This window comes from Lonchura striata, chromosome 6, assembly GCF_050655825.1.
Source record: "Lonchura striata isolate lonStrDom1 chromosome 6, ASM5065582v1, whole genome shotgun sequence".
Lineage (NCBI taxonomy): Eukaryota > Metazoa > Chordata > Aves > Passeriformes > Estrildidae > Lonchura > Lonchura striata.
The window spans coordinates 18,250,995-18,273,729 of record NC_140708.1 but is presented as its reverse complement, the minus strand read 5'-3'; the positions used below and the strand labels follow the sequence as shown (position 1 = coordinate 18,273,729).

Below are 22,735 nucleotides of genomic sequence, written 5' to 3'. Positions count from 1 at the left end.
CATTTACACTATAAGCAAACCATAATGAATAAGGAAAACAAATAGGAGAGCAATAAGGAAGGCAGGCAGAGAGTACAAATGTGACCACTGAAACACATATAAAGCAGCAGGGTTACTGGTGAAAACAGGATATTTTCTATATAGGAAATTGTGCATATCTTTCTGCTACAATAAACATCAGTACTGGGGTGAGGAGTAAAACGCTTGGATTCATTCTTTTTATCAAGATGCTGGAAGTACAGGGAACCAAGTCCTTTGTGTTTGCAAAGAGTCACTTGGGAAAAAGTAATTTGAATTTATTTGTAAGTGAAGCACTTGCACATCTCACATTGTGAATCAGAATTCAAAGAGCTTTTATTTCTACAGTATAACTTACTTCAAAAAGCTTCTGTTCTTGAATGAGTATATCTACACAGTCCATTTTGATTTGTGCAATCAATGTTAAATTCACCTGACTAGATTAACTGTCTGAAGCACCTCCACACAGACAGTCAGTAAATAAGGAAAAGAGATGCACCACAGACAAAGAAAAGAATAAGACAGGGCCACAAATCTCATTTTATCTCATGCTGCAGGCAAAGCTTGTCTCTAAAGGTATCAGGTGAGCACAAATTAATTCATCCAACAAATGCACAGACCACATTATCACAGAAAATGAATAAGCTAGCATTCATATAAAAAGACTATTGAAAAACTAAGTTGAAGATAAAAATTGGAATCTATTTATTCTTGAGCTCTTAAAGAATAGGTATTTTCTTTAATTAGAAGCAAGCATCCACATAACAAATGCAACCTTGTAACTTTTAATAGCTGAAGCATAATCATAATCAGTTGTGATGGAAATTCCAGATTGCATGCTCTCATCTCTTGACCTTGGAGTCACCATGTTTCTTTCTATCTGTAATTAATACCTTTGTATTAGGGGGAAATAACTTTGTAGGGAAAGTCAATAAATACAGGCAGTGCAACGTCCTTCAAATTGTCACAAATGCCACAGGTCGAGTCTGTGTTTGAAGCTGCTGCAGCCCAGCAGCTGCTCAGGCAGCACTTGTGGTTCTGGGCAGAAAGGACAGACCACAGGAGGTCAGAGAGGTGCACACCCCATTTGCAAGCACAGTGAGGAGGGCACTGGAGAGCTGACCTGCACCACTTCATGCAGCTCCTGGTCATGGATTCCTTCTGTCAGCAAAGAAAGGGTTGGGAAGCAGGTACACAGAATCTGCTGGAGACCAAGGCTCTAATTCCACTGCCTTTCAGACGTCCCGTACATAAAACTGGAGCTACCAAGCAGCTGCATAACAAATACTGATCTTCTAGCACCAAGTGGTGGTAGAGCAGAACAAACTGCATTGGCAAACTAAGAACAAACAGGGTCCAGACCTTTCTCCTTCAGATTGTTCCCTTTGTTCTGCATATTTCACAAAAAGAAAAAACCAAATATTTACATCTTGTTGGAGAGAAGGATTTATATTCCTCTCTGCTCTTCTCCAGACTCAAACTAACAGATGACTCCTCCAACTTTGGCTGGAGGCCATGGTAACATCAATTATGTGGGACTGCCCAGCTTTATACTCAAGAAACTCAATTTTACTTTAAAAAAAAATCCCATAAGCCCAAAACACCCCCACAAACCCAAAAAGAGAAAGGAAAAAAGAGGAAACCAAACCAGCACAAACCAAAGAGTTCCAAATTTATCTTTCATCTGTCTATCCACATTAGGGAAAAAAAAAAAAAAGATTCATGTTTGTATCCCCTACCCCTGCATTCCTCACAGGTCAGAATTGTTGGGCTGCTGAAAAACAACAAAAGGCAGCAACAAGTTTTGCCTTTGAGCTGCAAAAGAAATGCTCTTGCCTTCAGTGGCACTCGGGCAAGAGCTCAAACTGTTCTGAAAGACCAGAAGAAAGAGGAGCAGAATGATGCAAGCAGTAAACTCAGAGAAATGCTGATTGTGAAATACTGAAATGTTATTTCCTGGAGTAATTATTTGCCTCAGTGACTGCCCAGAGATAAGCTACACTTAAGGTAGTTTGACACTTCATACAGCTTTTTGTAGCATAGTTCTCTGGTTAACCCACACACTTAAAGCTCTAACATGACTCTCCTTTTCATAGCATCCTTTAGAACATGTTATTAGCCACATTTTTAAAATCCCACAATTTCTTCAAACTTGGTCTTTGTTTGCCTTGCAACTTTCTGTCTGCAAAATATGATACAACTTCCTATCTGTATGATATCTGTAAAAACACATTAAGCTGCATAAAAAGGATTCTATAATCTTCTGGGAAAAAACACAAGCTCTTTCAAGAACCAGAGGCACTAAAAAAAAATCCTCTGCCCCTGCAATCACAACTGGGAACATGGTGCTCTGCCTTTCACAGAGAATTTCACTGTTGAAGAGCTTGTTTGAATTATTTTCCTATTCGAAGGAACAGCTAACCACTCACTGACCTCCCTGCCTCATTCCCTCTCTAACGCTAGATTTTGTACTAATACAGACAGGTAAGACACCTGCAAAACCCAGGTAATTTTACAGCACGTCCATTGGGTCAAAGCAAATGAAAAAGTAAAGTGTAACGAACAGGGGCTCTGGGGCCTCCAGCAGGATGAAGAGAGAAGCAAGAAACACAGCCAGTGTGTCAGTCCCCTCAAAAACAGCAGCCCAAAATGTACCGAGCAGCACGGCAGGCAGAGCTGGAGCACAGCCATTCCTCACGCCGCAGCGAGCTGCTCCTTGTGCCCTTTGATGGCAGAGGGGACACTGGCACCAGGCACACAGCACTGCAAAACCTGCACCCACAGGGGTCGTCTGTAACCTGAATAAAGAAACAGAAGGGAAAGGTCACGGCCCAACACACGGCTCGCAGAGGGAAAGACGCCGTGACTTCTCCTGAGGCACCGGGACCATTTGCATACGCTGCCTACAGGACAGCAACACATGGCAGAGGAGCTTGTTGACAACTTAATGACTGTATTACTGACTCTGGTGGCTAAACAAAAGAAGATCCAACTCTGTAGTTTTATCAAGGAAATTCTGTAAGTCTAACTTTGGAAGGTGGTACCTAAAAGTGTGCATCTTGTCAGTGGGAAATAGGCTGTCATCACTGAATTCTGGACCTTTAAAATTAAAACATCAAAGTCCAAATAACTAGGCACTAGGTATGTCAAACTTGTGCCTTAGAGGGCTTCCTCCACAAATTTGTATGAATACACTTTAAAGGACTGCAGAGAGCTCTGAATATGTCATAAAAGGAAAATGCTACTCGAGCTGTACATGTTTTCAAAATGAGAAAAGCACTGTATCCATGAAGGCTTATACAACAGTGACTTCTGCTGTGAAAACCTTGTCAAACCAGCATATCAGTTATGAGGGTTAAAATTGCCTGTTATTGCTACCATTACTCAAAATACTGAATATAGTTTAAACGGAACTTAACAATATGCTTCTGACAGGGGCATTTGAAATGTGATGGGCTTCAGCTCCTGTTCTTGCTCCTATGGCAGGGAGTAAGGTGTTGTTTTAGTGGGACAAGGATGCAGACACAAAAATCCAACCATTCACTAGTCCCAAAACAGAACAAAAACCTTTTCATTTTCATGAAATTCTGAACACTTAATTTTAGTCACAGGTGGAGTCAAAAGAGTTTTCAGGACTTGCATCTGAGATCTTGATCAGATGCCATTGCATCTTACCCAAGTTAAAAGCAGAGGCAGTTTAGTGAACTTCTGTTGTGCCTGCATCCCAAGGACACTTACAGATTTTCCTTACAATGAAGAATGCAACAACATATTTGAAAGTCTTTAGCCTTTGCCTCTAAGAAAAAAACAAAATATAATAAACTAACAGGCTTTGGAGGCTTGAAAAAAATTTCTTGGTTCTTTTATTTTTTTTAAAAATTGAGTGATTTCAACAAAGAGCTTTACTTAGAATAAAAGAGCTCATGAATCCTCACAAATTTTAATATAGGCTTATCTTCTGGAAAAACAATTACTAATGAAGAAAAAAACATCTGTTCCCCATAAATTAAAACTGGTTAAATATTGGAAAGTATTTATTTGACTGAACAAAAGAACCCTCTGCACCCCTCTGTGTTTAAAGCCAAATATTCTAGCTTGTGTATTCACGAATAGGTGGAAAATAACTGTCTGCACAAGCTATACACATTAAGTTAGTCTGCATAAACTGTCACAAAGGCTTTCCATTTTAAGTCATACCTTTTATAAGAAGGACTTGACACTAAGCCAGTGAGCCTGATGCTCTCTCATGCTTTTTGCATACTTGAGAGACTAGATTATTATTGTCTGGTCTCAACTAAAGGTCCGTGGCCATACAAGGCTTAGTATGCCTTCATCAATTTAGAGTGATTGTTGTAAAATAGCCCATAATAGGTGTCTGAATTTGACACACTAGGAATCTCGGATCTACAGATAAGCAATATGCAATACTTTTCAATCCCATCAGAACCCCCAGTATTTTAAATCCCACTAATTTTTGCATTATAGACTGCCACACACATTATTTTAAGATTCAGTTACTTTCTTTTTCCATGCCTTGCATGGCAGCTGCTGATTTAGAGTCATTACTAGGGCTGCAAGTTCTCACCATCTATTTTGCTGATACTTTCTGTCTTATGGAAGAAATTGTCTTAGAATACATATAATTTGATTTTCATAAATCTAAGCATGTTTGTGTGCTTTTTTTTTATTTTAGTTTGAAGGGTTTTTTGTCATTGAAGTACTTAATGACTTGCAAAGCAAACAAAAAAAAAAAATCAAGAGAAGAACTTACTGCTAGGCTTATGACCTTGAGGAAGACAGTTTAAAACTCTGCTCTTAATCTTGCAAGAAAAACAATCAGTGCTACATACAGCATAAATTGACTGCAAATGAGATGTAGTAACTCTAGAAATAAATAATGTATCAGAGGTGTTTGATGTGTGAGTTTGCATCAAGGGACAAGTTCTTAGATTTTAAAAGAATAATTTGATAAATGCAATTCATATTCTATGCGTTGCTGAAGAAATACTTTTTAGTGCTTTTTTTCTGGTTTTTTTTCTATAGTAGTTTCTGTACTGCTATACTAGCACACTGTGAAAAGAAATATTTATTCTCTCACATACCAGAAATAATTGTTTTCCCTAATGATTTTACATTCTGTTCTACGCACAGAAAAAATCCGCAAACACAACTTTGAATGATGAGCCATTATGTAATATAACTCCTGTTTTCAGTAGCTGGCTTGAGACATCTATTAAAGGGTACTTTCTTTTTCAGAAATTACTGATCATTTTTCATGAAAACAGTAAATACCTAGATGAAATAGACCAACAGCTTTCCTTTTGAGGAATGTCTCGTTTCAGTGCTTATTAAATGAAGTATTCCATTCCAAAGCTTTTATTTTCCAAATGTAACTTTCAGTCTAATAGCACCCTTTTAAGGAAGGTATATTAAAATTAAACTCGGCTAAATAATTGAAAACAAGAGCATCGGGGTTTGTGGATTTTATGTGACCCATCAGCTTCACTCTAAACTATTTTGCCATTTTCTCTTTCACATTGACTAACAAACCATATACAGGTCAATTTCTTCTCCACAGTGCCACTGATTTTCAAGACATATTCTTGGTGTATGTAATATCTACAGCAGATTTTTAAAACTTACAAAACAAAAAGAAAAAAAGAGAAAAAGAGAAAAATATTCCACTCACAAAACACAGGGACATATATACATTAAATGGGCAGTCCCACATTGGATATCTTAGCTGGTCTTTTTCCTCACTGAGAAACAGGACACTTCAGTTTAGAGTGACTGTACAACCATGACTTCACACCATCAATCTGGATGATGGGTTATGATGGAAAAAAACATTTATTTAAACAAATCCCACATCCCATAAATAGCAGGGGGTTACAAAAAGTCATAAATCCAAAATCATTGAAATAGATGAGGCTTACATCTAATAAAAGAGAAGCTGAAAGTCATCTACATAGTGAAGTACATACCCTGAGGCAGAGAAGTTAAAATAGTATTTTCACAGGAACAAGTATTAAGGTGCCATAGATGCTTTTGGTCTGGACACCAGATTTTTAAAAGTAAGGGAGCCAGATATTGGAAGACTCATTATCAGAGCACTGAGAAAAATAAATAACTTTCAAAACTCTGTCTTAATTATTTCTATAAAGGATTTCTCTTTCTGAGTGTCTCCTTCTACAACTAAGAGAACTGATAAAGGATTGTAAGGGCCCGTGACTTCAACATTGAACCATGGTTTGTTACAGGTCTTGTCCTTTCCACCATACTGTGTACTATAGACTATCTGTATCTTGAAATGGCTGACATTACAGAGGGTGGAAACTAAAAATTGGGCTTTAGGGCAAGAGTAGAGTGGAAAAGAAATAAGATAAAAATAGCTACTTCTGACAAATTTCAGTATTTCAGAACTCTTTATAAACTGTCCTCTTGTAACTCCAGTAATATTTTAAGTGATAGCAAAACGGGTTAAAATTAGACTAATATTAGTTCATTTCTAGTGAAGGTCAGGCACCATTTGTGGATCTCAGTACTTTGCAGCAAATCAATTCAGCTATACCTCTGCATACCTTACCAGTCAGTGCCAGCTTATGACAGAATCTGAACAGTGCAGAGGGAAATCCAAATCAATCCAAAGATTGAAGCCTCTGTAAGACAGCAGAGATCACAAAACCTTAAGGCAGGTTTGTGGACTTTCTCAAGTTGTCCTCTGTTGCTTAGCAAGTGTGTCCTGCTACAAATGTACTGCTGACACTGCTGGAAACATAGCAAGGCATCACTTTCAGAAACTGCAGACATGCAGACATTGCTAAAACATTACCTGAAGCTGCTGGCTGCTGAATGCTGGAGTGGATCAGCAACTGCTGCTCATGAGATCACCAACAGTGAGAACAAGAAGTGTTTAAAATCAAATCAGTGATTAATACACAACCACATAATAAGCTTTGTCAAACAAACAGACTTTACATAATGTCCCAAAATACTTTAGCATTAGATAACAGGGTGAGGAAGGGAGGGATTAGGTTGCATCAGCAATGGAAAAAATATCTTTGAGAGTTCAGATGTGTAAGCGAAGCATAAAGCAAGGAATGCGGCAAACAGGAAAGGCTGCACTGAATGAGGGACACACCTTGAAAAAAGATTTATCTACTAGTGATAGCAAGACTATAACGCAAAGGGAAACTAAAGCCACATATAACAGTAAAAGAATGGGAAAGCTCGGTGATGTATCCATAATACAGCTCTCACAAACTACAATCTCACTCCTGAGAACAATTTCACGGAGCACTTGACAAAACTACATCTGTGTATGGTTACATAGCAGAAAAGGGATTACTGAAAGGAGAAAGACAGCAATTGCCAATCAGAAATCCCATTTAGGCTCTGGAAGGCAAAGAAGTGCCCTATGGAGGCAGAAGTGGAAGCATCTCGCTAGAGTTAACCCAGGCCAAGACTCAACACTTCCTTACCCCACACAGCCAGGGAACAGCTCTGATCACGTCCTGTGCAGGACAGCAGAGCAGTGTTCACATCTGACAGGAATTCAAGTGAGCTCATGGCAGTTCAAATCTTGCAGCTCTGAGGGAAACTGCCATGTAAAGACCACAGGAGGAGGAGGATATCCAATTGGTTTTTAAAACTTCACTTGAATTATTTTGCAGCTGTAATTTAGTCACTCTGGCACAAAATATGTGGTACCACCCTGACAAATGAGTTCTAAATAATTGAACTGAAAATCAGAGCAGGTTTCAACAGATCACATTATAATTGCAGCTATTAACAACACATTTTTCAATACAACACAAGTCAGGTTATAAAAGTGTGAGAATTCATCTGAATGCTAGTAATATATTTTCAGCCAGAAGCTCTTCAAGGCCATAAAGTTCAGCCAACCCCAGATAAAAGTGATACACATTTGCCACCATGGGACCAACTCTGGCAGTTGCTGAGGACATGCAGTTTTCATCACCTTTCTAGAACTCAGCTCCATGTGTTTGGTTTCTTCAGCAATTGCACTTACTCATCTTTGCATCACAAACCTACTTGTTACTATAATGATACGAGCAATTGCTAGCACTCTTAAATCCTATTTTCACAGCAGAGGACAATTTTCTCTCTCTTACCTTAGGTTCTTTTGGCTGACTTTGCTGGAATTATCCTGTCAAAACGATGTAACTAACAGTTATTTTCATCACAAAACTTACAATCACATTTAAACCCCTTGCACGTATTTAGATTAAAAAAAACAAAGCAGCATGTTCAGCCTTTTATTTCTTACACCAGCCCAGAAGACAAGCTTGAAACCTAATACCTTAAGTTTATCACAGTGGGCTACAAATATAATCTCAACCTGTTTAAAAAAAATCTGATGACTCAGCTAACTGCTGAACTCAAATGGTAAGCATTTGTGAACCAAACAGATTTATCAAATGAAGGAATAAATATAATTTAAATTAATCACTGTTATTGCTAACAAGATTAGATTAATCTGCAGCAAAATGAGGTGCAAAAGTTGCAGAAAAAAGGGTCACTCACACTGAAGATCAAAGTCACCATCTTCAGAAAGCTGCTTTCAGAGGAAGGGTATAGGAAATATTGCATAAGGTATGTCATTAACATTTGCACTGAAAAAAAAATTTAAAATAATAAAAAAAAGCTATTGCAAATATAAGTATGATTTTATCAAGAAACAGATTTTTTTTCAAGCTGTTGCAAGAATTTAACATTTTGACAGACTTGTTTCTAATTCTGGAGATATTTGTGAATTAAGTTAAGAGTAAACTGCTTTCTTCTTTTGAAATTTTCATGTGTCTTCAGGAAGACAGTAAGGACATCAAGTCAAAAAAAAAAAGCCAAATTGGACACTTTGAAAGTGGGGTTTGGTGGGAAGGGAGTTGTTTTGTTTTGTGCATTAGGTTTGGGGGGCTGTTATTGTTTCAGGCTTGGTTGGTTTGTTTTTCTTAACTGGCAGCAGAAGCAGTGTAGCTCTTGGACACTCTATAGTGCGAGCCAGTGAAGGAAAAACCAGTATCTTCATTTATCTACAGAAATCAAGATATTATATCTTCGAAAGCTTACTCAGCCCTTAGTACTATTTTCTTCAATATGGCAGACACAGAAAACATTTCAGTGAACACACACATTCAGCATATAATGTACTGTTAATAAAACATATCAACAACAGATAATTCACCATAATATAAAGTGACTAGGCTATATAGTACTGAGATTTTTGAGATTTGATTCTTACAACAGTTATTATATCTCTTCCTTTTTTCCCTCCTACGTTTTTAGAATAAAGACTCATATTTTAAAAACCTCTGTGTACATCTGTGTTAAAAAAGTCACCTAGAAATTCACACTTTACACAGAAGGATAAAACCTCTTAATCTTTAACAGGTGCATTTTGTAGAGGAAAATTAATTAAAATTGCTTAATTGAATGAGATCTAAGGAAATCTGAAAAAACTTTAATACACCTCTTCTCACTGTTTTTCAAGTGAGTTAAGTAATAAGATTAAATATTTTTTAAAAAATTAAATAATCCAAAATATCTTCCACACTGGCCGTCTGCAAGATAACCGCAGAACTGAAAATGTTTTAAATTTCTTTAGTCATAGTATGCTTCCACAGTTGACCACAGTTTATCCACAGTTTGCCTCAAGAAAAGGATCTGTGTAGACAAACTGGTGAAGTTGTCTAAATATAAAGTTCCAGTCTCCATTGAAAATTATAGACACTGTAAAAAACAACTACTCTTACAAAAGCTTGTAAGGAATTGTTTGTTAAAACAGAGCTGAACAACCCCAGATGAAGCCAGTACTTTCACACTTAAGTAACAGGATCCCCTGTTCACCTGGTTTGTGGATTCATGCTCACATCATTTGTGTAGTGTTCACAAAAACATCTTTGTATTCAAAGAGAAATGACAAATTCAATAACTAAAAAGTTTACTATGTTATAGATGTTATAAAATGTTATAAAAAATGTACTTTTTCAGCCACTTTCTAAGCAAAATGACACAGCTCACATTGGAAAAAAAACCAATCAAATGAGTAAGAAGCTCTCACACTCACGAGGCACAGCAGCCTAAGAAAATTTACAGGAGGCCAAGCACCTTTTTTCTGCTGCTCAGCTTCTGTTGCAGTTCTGGAACCTTCACTAGATATTGCACAAGACTAAAGTCTGCTCTATTTGATATCTGTATTTTTCACAGTATTCTCTTTCGTTTCCAAGCCAGTGCATATTTTTCCAATGTCAGTCTATTTTAACTGAAGTTGTCTATGTGAAATGTAGGCACAGAATTGAAGCAATTACATGGAGCCTTAAACATAAGTCTAGAAAAGATTACAAGATTGTATTTTAACCACGAATACATCCATCAGAGACAGACCCAGGAGAGCTGCTCAAGACTGCTTAAGGCAATGTTTGCATTCACAACAAAGGATTAGGACATGGCCTCCAACTTTCAGGCACTGAAAAAGAAGCCTTGTCTGAGGCAGAGAGGTTGGCAGCTGTCACATAATTTTGGATCATGCAAACACTAGCCCTGCAATTCAGGTCAATGTGAACAGAAGGTAAAGGTTTGAAAACAAGTAGATGTTTTGTCAGCATATTAACAACAAATCATATCTATGGGCAGCAGTATCTTCAGCCATTTTATGTCCGTTTAGCTGCGGAAAAATAAAGTCCAAAGATTTTTATTTCTCTTTAACTCTACCTGCAGCCACACATGCTTAACTGTGACTTACAAGCGTAAGGGTGAAATTTTCAGACTTTTTGTTTTGAATGTTACTATTTCAAAACTCTTTTTACAATACTCACATAACTACATTCTTTGTTTAAACACCTGGACAGAAATACTCTTTCCAGAACAAGGGCTAAATCTATGTCTGGCATGTAATATTATAAAAGAAAATTGAATATCAGGAAACACCTGATCTGAGCTAAAAGCATCTCTTCCTAGTGTTCAGTCATTACTTCAGTTCTACTTTGCTGTGATCAGAAGATATGCAATGTATGGCTGTTACCTACCTGCCAGAACCTGCCTATTCTGATTTTATTCATCCCCTATTAGATGCTGTTACCATGGTGTGTTTTTTCAAGAGAAGGTAAGGTGCAAATCCTTATGACTAAAGGCTATTAGTAGTTATGCAGATTACAAGACTTGTCCATCCACAAACTGGGTTCAAGCTGAAGCTGACTATTTGGTATCTGAGAATAAAGAAACTGATAAAGCAGAAAGTCAGTACAAAATAATTACCTTCCCTAGGCTTTTGGGTAACTCAGTGAACAAAAGAGGCTGGACTGTCTGAAGGGTAAAAACTGAGAACATTCTACAATGTGCCTTTGAACTAATATTCTCACTTTTCTCCAGTGACACTCCCTTGTAAATATCACTGATAGACTCATTCTTCAGTTCAAGCCTCCACCCAAACAACTGCATTTCCATTTGAAATCCTTAACAACAATGGGCCAGAACACGAAAAATATTAACACAAACCAACATCTAACTTCTTGTGTCCTACAGGTTGTGAACATCTCTGGTATTTATACATCCAAGGAGAGGCAAGAACATAAACTTATTCTCAAGGTGGGTATTTGAAACTATCAGGTGCATGTGACAATTTTAGTCAGAAATCCAAACCTTATATGAGGACTTAACTAAACAGAGTTAAGAAGAGCTCTGTGCACCCGTTACACACAAGCGAAGTTACAGAAATTGACCTTTATTTAGTAATCAGTTTCTTTAACTTTTTTTTTTTGATACAAAGTGACATTTTCATTTAGTACAGAAAAATCCATGTCAGAACAGTACCTGTCTGTTTCAGTTTTACCACTGGAGTCTACTCTGATCTCAAACTTTAAAAAACAAACAAAACAAAAAATTGAGATAAACAAAAAACTTCTGTCCCTCACCATGAGAAGTACTTCAACTACTAAATCATCCATTCAGTTTCATATTTATTAACTTATATATACAGTATTATAATAGTATGGTATAATACTATATAAAATACTATATATATTTTAGATGTTTTTATAGTTCAGAATACTGTATATAGTGTATAACTATATAAATACTATAGAAAGTATTTTGAACTATAAAATAGCAACTGTAAAACAGAATTTAAATTTAGGACCAGATCTTTCTTTAAGAACTGTGCAAGAAGAATCCCTTTTTTTTAAATTATAAAAGCTGCAAACAGAAGCAAAATTATAGCCTGTAGTGTAAAACTAGAAACCCTACATAATGAAATGTTAGAAACAGTAACTGAGAAGCAGGTCTACTCAAATAATATTTTAAAAACAATTAAAATACAGTACCCAGAAAACATGGCACAAGAGACAGAAGAAACAGGTACAAAACCTGTGCTAGGAACACAGTCAGAAGTGCAAAAAACCAAAAAGGGAACCAATATAATAGAGTTTGGTACAACATGTAAATAAGTATTGCAACCAAAACTAAACGATCACTTATTTTTTGACAGTGAAAACACTAACAATTTAGTACCTTTCTAAAGGCTTTTAATCAAAGCCCTAAAACTGTGTCTGCTCTTAAATAAAAACAGTCTATGTGAATGCTACACACTGAAGTACAAAGCTTAAGAATTACCCTGCAAAATTGCACCAACATAAGCTTTCCATATTTACAGGATCTAAAAGTGACAGAACACAGCATGCTAGGCCTAGTTTATGACTCTACCCCACCTGTACTTAACCCAGGCCCAACAACCAAAAATTATTTTGTCAACACATGATAAACTTGGATTGCTTAGATACATTATGATGTTTAAATATTAGCTTCATGCATAAACCAAGACACAATATCTTTGACAGACAAGCATTGACAGGATACAAAAAGTGGTCTGCCCTGTGTAGGAGTGTACTTCCTCTTGAGCTTCCTCCCAAGACGTACCGATTCAATCCCACGTTATTACCTGGTTGTCAAGTCAACAGTGTGCTTAGAAATGGTCAAAACTGTAACTAAGAGTCACATTGCGCATACACTGCCTGCTCATTCTCCAAAATTGCACTCCAGTTTGGAGAGTAACCTCACTGAGTGAAAGGACACAGAATTAAAAAAAGAACAAAACAAAACAAAAAGACATTCAAGTAAACAGCAAGAACCAAATACTTTGAAAAGGTTTTTTGTAAACGTGTCATTCTACAGGGTTTTGCAGCATTGTTAAATTCGTTACTCATGGACAAGTACACACAGGTCACAACCCTTGTGACAGCCTGTCATGTGTACAGGCACGATGTAAGAGACAAGCTCAGTGAGGTGATGATCTACCCCTTCCCACATGCCTCGTCAGGTCCTTGTATGTTCAGTGTTATCATTCCCCTTCATGAAACAGAAATAACTTATGGATATCTTTATGAAGACAGAAATGAACTGAGTCCATTGGATAGAAAGTTAGTTGGTTATTTACATCTGGAAAGTAGTTTCACAGCAAAAGAAATCTACAGTGGGCCAGCTGGGATCCACAGGACCTTGTTTTGTTCTTGGTCGACAGTTGTCATAATCTGAGTGCAAATGCTTGAAAGGGCTCCTCCCTGGACAATGCCTGGAGAAGAAGAAACCCCACATACAAATGAGACTGGAACAGTCAAGAGTAATTACCAAGAACAGTCTTCTGCATTTATCTTCCAAGTGTTTATCAACAGATCAGAATTAAGCAACTCAACTCGGTATCTGACAGATGCATGTCTCTATTTTTAAAAAAATAAACAGAGCAAAGAGGTCAAGCATTCAATACACAATTTCTTCTGCTAGCTCCTAAAACAATCCAGGGAAGTCAAGGAACTGATGGCTATGATCAGCTAAGACAACTGTTTTGTAAGTGGCCTCCACTTACTATTTTCAGAGGCATCAGGTGGCAAAGTTTAAGTCTAAAGATGGTCAGAACCTGCTATAATAAACCTTCTCTGTTCAACATGTGGTGTTAAGAGTTTTATATTTACGGGGTAATATACATAGAGACTATAGCTGTAGCAACTAGACACTATTTACAAATATTAGAAGTAAATTATGAGCAGCTCACAGATCGCTAAGCTAAATAAAACAGCAGTGGTTACTACTCCAATTCTTATCATCAACTGCATTCAAGGAACAAAACACCAGCAAGCAACTCCCTGAAAATCAATTCACAAGACAAATGACCACCTTTTATTCTACCCTTGCTAAACATAAAAGGTAAAATGCCACAACTGCCACGAGAAGAGAACATATTGTCTTCAATACTTAAAAACAGAGGAACTTCATGACTTGAGAAATATGTCAGCCAGCAAAGCCTCTGGCTACAGCTATTACTAATGCTGAAAAAGTATGGAAAGTCTTACACAGCTTAAGGCATTATTTTTCTTTTTGGAAAGAGAAAATATGATATCACAAATATAGACTATTTGGCTCTGCAATATATATCACAGTTAATGATGTCAGGTGACTTGGGATACAGAACACAGCAACTGAAAAGGTCTATGAAAAGTGACAAATGGCAGGCAAGAAATGATTCAGATTACACACTGTGTTCACAACTTGGTAGAGGAAACAAAGCCAACTTGAAAGTCATTAGTCAAAAATTGAAGTCCATAAAGTAGTTAAAGAGCACTTAGCAGTTAAAGACAGAGCGTGACCTACAGCTCCATGACTAAACTAACAGGTACAACATACTTCATACTTAGATCTATCTACATGCTATCTACAGGCTTATTTCATGTACAGTATTATAACTTCAACAAGCTTCAATGTCAATGCAATTTGAACACCAACCCTCTCTACCAGCACCTGGAAGTGTTGATGACAGCTGGAGTCTGCTGCACGCTGGCAACAACAGAAGGCACATATGAGAAGATACACGTAAGACTCTCGAACTGAGTGGCCCTTCCACTATCAGGGTCAAACTAAAATGCCACAAAATGACTAAACAAGAAGCAGAAGATAACATGTGCTGATGTAATTTGGCCGTGTGCATGTCAGGTTCTCTGTAGGTTTAGTATACATCATGTAAAAAACATTTGTATGGCTATTACATAATATTTTGTTGAGAACACATGACTTATCTCTGGATGCACTGAGGGAGCTCCAAACTTAACACACCTTTTTGTCTCTCTGCACTTGGCAGTTATGCCTCAAAATATTTCTGTAAGAATCCCATTGTTCAGGGGATGAAAAGTTAGGTTTTGGCTAGTTAGGGTGCTTGTTCTTCTATTTAAATGTTGTTGTCATGAACATCAATACATTCAAAAGAGGGGGGATAAAATTCTAGGTATGTGGAACCCCATGGAAATATACTCTGAAATGAACAGAGACTATCTCCAAACAATTTTTTTTCTCTAGTAACAATACTACAATTGATTTCATAATTTTATGAAGTTAAAAAGGCTTCTAAAGTTGAACTTAATTATTCCAAATTACAATGCATGCTCAAGAAACCTTGGACAATTTTTTTTACATGTTGAAACATTTAAAGCATGTCTCACAAATCAAGATCACACAGAATTACAGAAGGGTTGAGGCTGGAATGGACCTTTGGCAATCATCATTTGTCAGTTTAAATTACCAGGGGCTTCTGTTGTTTTGATTTTTACAATTTAGAAAACCCTTCTAGTCCTTACATGGTATAAAACTGACCACACTATGTCAAATCATCAAGTCTTGACCATACTTTCTATACCTGGCTAGTAATAAAACCTTTTCAGAACCTCTTTATATCATAAGATTATAATATTCAGAACAAAGAAGATTCCTATCTTGATATTTTCTCTCCTGGTAAAATAATATAACAGAACATGAGTTTGTCAAAAGGGAAGGCAGAATGAAAAAAACAAAGTGCTCATTGAAAGGACATTAATCTTTTGGATTAAAATGCAAATGGATTAAATTACCACTGTGTTCCCACTGAAAGTTTGATTAAATACTAACCTGTAAAGTACTTGCTATACTCCTGTTCTATTTTTTGAGCTGTCTCAAATTGTTCTTTGGAATGCTTTTGTGTAACTTTGTCCCTCAGGAAGATTGGGTCTTTTTGCTCTCTGGAAAAAAAAAAAAAACACAAACAAAAGAGAAAAATAAAAGAAACATCTTGTATAAGAATAAATTTTTAATGGACTTGAAAAGAGTGCCTCTAGTTGGGTGAATACAAAAAGCTAATTCACATGCAAGCAGACTTCTAGGCCCAGAGTGCCATCTACTGTGTTTCAGCAGTATCAGCAGAGTCATCAGGATCATTTCAGTGCTAACGAATTTATTTGCTCTCAGACCAAGATGGTATTGCTTTAAAGTTTCAGAGCCTGGAAGGCAGTAGATGAAGAAAGAATATAATTTTTTCCGGTTCATATGAATTGGATCATTATCTGATACACATACCAGTACTCTTTACAGAAGCTGGGCACAAGTATCACTCCTCTAAGGGCTTGTGAATTATCAAGCATCAAGCAGATACAGTACGTCCATGTTATCATATCTATGACACATTTTTGAGAGGCCTCTTTTTCTATTATACAAGCTCTTTAAAATAAAATATGGATAAAAACCCAGAGAAATACAAATGCCAAAATAATTATTTAAAAATATAATTACTAAACTAACCTATCATTGCTGTGGTGCATTTCAGAGAATGCCAATAGAGCTTGTGCTATATTGAAAAGGATATGTTTGGACAAACTTTTAGTGCATACAACAGGCAGACAAAATGTGCCACTGCAACTCATACTGATGACTGCCAGAAATCCTTGCTTGACTAGTTTGACCATTGTCCCTTTCCAAAAAAATGAAACAGCTATAGTGGTCACCATTTCACTTCCAAAGGGGGTCAAGACATGCCAGTTCCATTTACCATTTAAGCACACAATACTACAGTGGTAATGAAATACACATCATTGCTCTATGTCCTGTTTCTACTTTAAAGTAGTGATACTTATCTTCTTTATTAAATAGATAGTAGTCAAATTTACCTACAGATCAAGAATATAAGAAGTCTTCAACTTTAGAAACAAAGATAGCACAAGTATAAGATCTCTTAGCAATATTCATGTTGGAAGATTATTTCCCTTCTTGCCAAATCAATCTATCAAAATATGTGAAGGCTTTTTCAAACATCAGGGGAGAGACTGGCATTTGCACGTCCTGTGCTCTCTTCCTGGCTATATTCAAATAGGAATGTCACAATTCGTGAAAGAACACAGCCTGAGAAGACCACAGTATATGCACTGTGTGGCAAATGGGGACTTCCCTTGCTTCATTTACTGGAGAACGGAGGTGGGAAAGCTGAGGCTATGAATCAATTGGCACTGCATCCATACCCTTGGCCCTTCTAAGAAGACGAAGCAACAGCTCTTGGTCATGGCCAACATGTCAGTGGATCCATCCGTATCAGTCTTAAAATGTACCACAAAGGTTAGCAGGAAAGATTCTCCTAATGGACATTCAGTTTGGTCTCCATGGATTTCTTTGAAAGATTCACTTAATTGTCATGCAATCCAAATAAAGCTAAGACCATATACCTCACAGTGGGTTTTATAAGGACTATTTTCCCTGTTTTACAAAATCACAGAATGCTCTGAGTTGGAAGGGACCCAGAAGGATCACTGAGCCCAGCTCTTCCGTGAACAGCCCATACAGGGATAGAACCCACAACCTTGGTGTTATTAGCACCAGGCTCTGACCAACTGAGCCAAGCTCAGTGGCTGTCCTAAGAGATATGACTAGATGAAATAAACAATAAAGGTAAATTTAGATTACTTTAAGGTAGAATAAACATCCCTGAACTATACCCCTCACAGACTTACTTGATTTGTTTAGCATTTTTGTAGCGAATAAAAATTACAATAGGGTAGATATGAACACTGTGGAGCCGTTCGATGGCATGAGGAGCGATGTCAAGCAGACAATGACAATCCTAAGATCAAATGTAAATGCAAAACACTCATTCAGTTAAAGAGCACAAGCACACATGCAAATCCCCCATTTCTTCCCCTACTTAAATCATAGCAACCCAACAAAGTTCTGCCATACATATAGCATTTTGGGACTACTGCACTATTTGTACCCAAAGCATTTATAACAAAAGACGAAAACCTGCAAGAAATTGCATTCATAGTACCAAAAGCATGCATTGATAGAAATAAAAGTATTTGAAGAATTTATGGAATGAAAACTCAGATTGAAATATATGCATTACACTTTTTCAAAGTTTAAATATTCCTATTAATTTTCTATTTCAGAAATCATGAGCAAACACAAGTGTTAATAGGACTTTCCATGTGGTTTGATTGAAAACTGTAAGCAATTAACACACTTCAGTTAACATCTGTCTCCAGGATTATGATGATGTTTACATTCTATATGACTACATTACATGGAATAGGTAAAAAAATTAAATCCTTTTTTGGAGGGGATAAAGGATGGAAGTTAAGAAAATTATTTCTAACTTTATTTAGTAATACTGTAAAAGAATACAAACATTTCTCGTTTCTATAAAGGTGAGCACATTTTAAATAGTCACATGCAAAAGTAAGGCAAGTTTTATTTTATTTAGCAGCAGTTCTCAGAATGTCTTAAAGGATGATGCTGCTAACATAATTTCCACCCCCCAACATAAGTGTGCAAATTGTACAAGAACTACAGCAGTAAAATTGACTCACTTTTTCTGTTATCTCTTTTATTGAAGCTACAGTTGTCACATCAAAATGTCCACTCCTCCGTTTGTAATCGATGAACAGACAATCCTTCACACCTCGCTCAATGGCTTGCTGGGAAGCTTTCATAACCTCTGTTCATAGAAGAGATCCCCTTTCATTACTATTCCTTAGGCACAGAACAAGGCTAAGAAGACAGTGTCTGGAAATTCAGATTCTTGAGGCGTTACCCATCTTTGTGTTGTCATTTTGTCAATTTATACAGATGTTACTACCATGTATACTAAGCATGAATAAATTAGCTATATTGGCACACTTACCAAGAGGACATCTGCAAAATTTTCCAGGGGATTCTTTGACCAGCATGTCTTTCACAGCATCAAGTAAAGGTCCTAGAATAAGGACAGGCCTAGGGGAGGTACAATCCACTTTCTGGACACGCTGATAAGCCAAACTTGCAGAATCTACACACACAGAACACATTTATTTGTAAAAGGATACATTTCCAGGCATTTCTCAAACAAGCAGAAGCATCCTTAGAGGAATTATGATAAGACCTCCTCTTCAAGGGAGGGCAAAGGGCCCTTGCCAAATACAAAATATGCTCAGTCATTATTGACATTTTCCCACTTAACAGCTGAAACTAGATATTTTTCTAATTGAACCTATTGCTCAAGTAAAAAAATTGAACTCCTACCTTCTCCAATCTTCCCTAAAATTGTAAACAATACACAATATTTGAGATCTCTGGCCTGATTTGTTGAGCTCTTATTGTAACCAACATGATTTTTCTAAAGGAGTGAAGAAATAAAAGTTAAGATTTTGAGTAGTGCACAGGATTTCTGTCTAGGCTAGACCTGGACCAAAATTAAATAGCTGAAAGGAAGATCAAAACCATGGATCCAAAAGAATCGCCCTCTCCAAATGAAATAGTAATGCTAATAGGTCCAGGAAGAAATTACAAAAATATTTTAAAACACACTGGCTTGTAATTTAATATATTTTAAAAATTCTTATTAGAGATAATGATCACCATTTGTATTCAGAGCAATTAGAAAGTAACATTATTGTTTTGCTGTGCTACACCTGATTAAAAATTAAAGAGAAGTAAAGCCAAAGCCCTCCCAAGTATAACAAAGGCACTTGCCATCCAAGAAAGGAATCGAGTCTGTACTGATTGTATCTAGAGCCAATAAATCTTTTCCATCTTTGGAACCACTTCGCTTATGTTTATGCTTTCTTCTGAAGAATGACCTCCTTGCTGCTGCTGACAATGTCTTAGTTGAACTGTTTTCATCTTTAGCCTCGGACATGCTGTGTCTCCTGTAGAATTCCTGATCCATCCTAGAATAAAATGGACAAAATGGCTGGTATTTAGTGTTATATTTTTAATACTCTTGGCAGTATCACAGCTGGTGATGCTGCGCCTGATGCACCCCAGGATATTGTCATTTCTAGTTTACTATTTAGCAGTATTAAAACCAACTTGATACAGCAGTATATTTAATTCAATTTATATTAAAATATGCCATCCTTAAAATGACATATCTAAGAATTAGCATCTGCCAGAAAGAACAGAAGCAAACAAGTCTTTTATACCACATCTCACTAGTCAGACTTGAAAAGACAAATACTTTTTAAAGATGAATCCTGTAACTGAGGTCACTTACATATATTTACTGGGAATCTGCCCTCTTTCCAGCTTCTGAGCATTCTCATCTAGCTGCCAAGCCATCCAACAACCAAAATTTCCCTGTGGTAGAGTGTCATCCACATATAAAATATCATCTTTCTTAAAGCTTAAATCCTGCTCCATCTCTGCCACACGGTCATAAAGTGTTCTGAAAAGAAAGATAAACAGGCTCTGCAACTGGTCTCCATCAACTCAAGGGAAAAAACCCCACCTTTTCTGAAAAAAGTTAACAGATTAGTGGCATTCTCTACATCTCAAGAGCACAAGAGGGGAAAGTGAAGACTTCTATACTAGACTGTGTACTTGCTGTCAGGGAATAGCTGGATAAATCAGTAAATTTCAAATTTAAGAAAACATGGCAAAATTTATGTTCTCTCTCTCTGTATGGCCAGCATATTATCCTAACAGCCTTAAGCTGTCATTACCAGTCATGCCAAATACCTGATGTAGAATCCATCTCCAGGAAGCTCTTTTATCTTATTAAACTCTTCTATTCTGTATTGAGTCTTTATTTTGATGTTTTCTCCAGGCTTCAGCATTTCAAGATAAGCTTCCTCAGCTGTTTTATTTCGCATGTCAATGGACCCATACTGCAAAACACAAAAATAAATATTTAGATGTGAAATTGTATTTGAACAAGCAACAGAAGTAGGTGAGCGTGTAAAACATGCAAAGTGAATTTGTTTTTGTCACTTGAAGATTCTATATATGTCTTGTCACTTGAAACTCAAGTGCAGTTTGCACCTTAAGATGTCTAGTGGGAGACTGAGACATTACAGTGGAAAAAAAAAACTCAAGTGCAAGCAGCAGACAGGTACTGTGAGAGAGCACTTCTTGAAAAAGTTTACCAAGTGTAAGCTGAGAATCAGAAAATTCACTGAAAAAAATTGTGTCAGTGGTTACTTGTATCTGAAAAGCTCACAAAGATGGGTTTATCATCTTAAGTCTTGACAAGTAGATAAATATTCTCATTTAAGATACAGAAAGCAGAGTCAAAGACACAGTACATGGCTTTCCCTAAACTCTCATTAGAATTTCATAGTGGCAAGATCAATATTGTTCTCTGTTTTCCAGGGTCTTTCATATCCTTGCCTTCCTCCTACATACAGCAATTGGATTCAATCTTCTCATTTAGATGAAGGGAGCAGGTGTTAGTAATTACAGGTAGACATATGTGAGTTCATCCAACTTCAAAGTATCTTGCGATATCAACAGTGATAGTTCTCCAGGTTCACATCATCCAGCTACTCATGTGCTGCAGCCAAAATGCAAGTTGGCTTTCTGACCATTCTTATCTGGGCTTTGTGGCAGGAACTCAGCACTCACAGAACATTCCACACTGTGGGACAGCACAGCACTTGGCACCTCCCTCTCTACACCACCCCAGCCATTAGTCAGCACACTGCAGACATTTCTGAAGTGCTTACCTCAAGTATCATGTCACCCAAGACTAGTCCATCAGGTCCTTTTGCTGGGCTGTCATCGTCTACATCTGAGACAAATATTCCATACAGGTTTCCACCACATATCTGGATCCCAAGATCAACTTGGGATTTTTTAACAACAACAATTCTAGGTTCAGGGGTCCTTTTGTTTGTGTCCACAGGGCCCCTTTTGACAGAAAGAAATAACACATATACTAGAACTGAAAAACTTGCCATGCATAAAATCAACTTGCCATCTGAAGAATATATATTTATATAAATATTTTTCAGAATAGGTCACCTACAGACAGAGTCTTAAATGACAAATCACCTTTTCATCTAAACCAATCATGCAGAAAACTTTCTTCACACCTTGCAGATCTCATGTTTCAGAAGCAGTCTGAAAACATGTACACTTCTATCCTGGGGTCCACTTAGCTAATCTGCTGACTTATTTCAACCAGACATAGCATTCACAGAAGTACACTTCCTTATTTAATACCCTGACCATTTATTTTCCTTTAAGATAAAAGCTTCACTCTCTACCTTAAGGAATTGCGGGGACTTGTAGTTGGAGTGGTTTGTTTGGATGGGGGTGTCATTGTCCCTTCGTCCTGCTCGCTCACAGTGTCGATTACGGAATGATTGTCAGGCGTTGCAGCTCCGCTGCCTTGAGGGGTGGAATGATTGCTCACAGGTTCCAAGCGAGAACTACAACAGGGGAAAAAACCACAACAAAAGACTGGTGGGTTAATGCCAAATATTTTGCACTTAAAAGTTTTAATTTGGCTGTAAGTCAGTTTTAGAGTAAGGGAGATAAAATCCAAACCCTATAATTCAAATGGGCATGCCAAAAAACATATGTTCAGTGTAACTCTATAGGAAAGGCAAAGCTCTGTTTTGAAGTGTGATCGTGCATCAAAATAGGATGGGTAATTTCACCAGGT

General features: G+C 37.1%; 1 protein-coding gene and 1 long non-coding RNA gene across 9 annotated transcripts in view; one reads left to right on the top strand and one right to left on the bottom strand.

Annotated features, from left to right (window-relative positions):
- Nucleotides 1-329: 329 nt before the first annotated feature.
- Nucleotides 330-22,735, bottom strand: part of DLG5 (discs large MAGUK scaffold protein 5) — a 107,816-nt gene continuing 85,410 nt past the window's right edge. For 6 of the 8 annotated variants that reach the window (XM_021526692.4, XM_021526694.3, XM_021526693.3 and 3 more), the window contains 10 exons: nucleotides 22,335-22,499; nucleotides 21,792-21,975; nucleotides 20,806-20,954; nucleotides 20,342-20,512; nucleotides 19,819-20,015; nucleotides 18,992-19,135; nucleotides 18,678-18,805; nucleotides 17,823-17,932; nucleotides 15,958-16,067; nucleotides 330-13,600 (listed from right to left, as the gene is read on the bottom strand). In XM_021526692.4, coding sequence (XP_021382367.2) covers nucleotides 13,497-13,600; nucleotides 15,958-16,067; nucleotides 17,823-17,932; nucleotides 18,678-18,805; nucleotides 18,992-19,135; nucleotides 19,819-20,015; nucleotides 20,342-20,512; nucleotides 20,806-20,954; nucleotides 21,792-21,975; nucleotides 22,335-22,499 — 1,462 coding nt within the window. In that variant the 3' untranslated portion in view covers nucleotides 330-13,496. The remainder of the gene's footprint in view (nucleotides 13,601-15,957; nucleotides 16,068-17,822; nucleotides 17,933-18,677; nucleotides 18,806-18,991; nucleotides 19,136-19,818; nucleotides 20,016-20,341; nucleotides 20,513-20,805; nucleotides 20,955-21,791; nucleotides 21,976-22,334; nucleotides 22,500-22,735) is intronic. The other 2 variants (XR_014956283.1, XM_085583408.1) reach the window with 2 other exon arrangements.
- Nucleotides 11,566-22,735, top strand: part of LOC110468629 (uncharacterized) — a 59,053-nt gene continuing 47,883 nt past the window's right edge. Inside the window, exon 1 of the long non-coding RNA XR_014956301.1 lies at nucleotides 11,566-11,622. This is a non-coding gene — a long non-coding RNA (uncharacterized LOC110468629). The remainder of the gene's footprint in view (nucleotides 11,623-22,735) is intronic.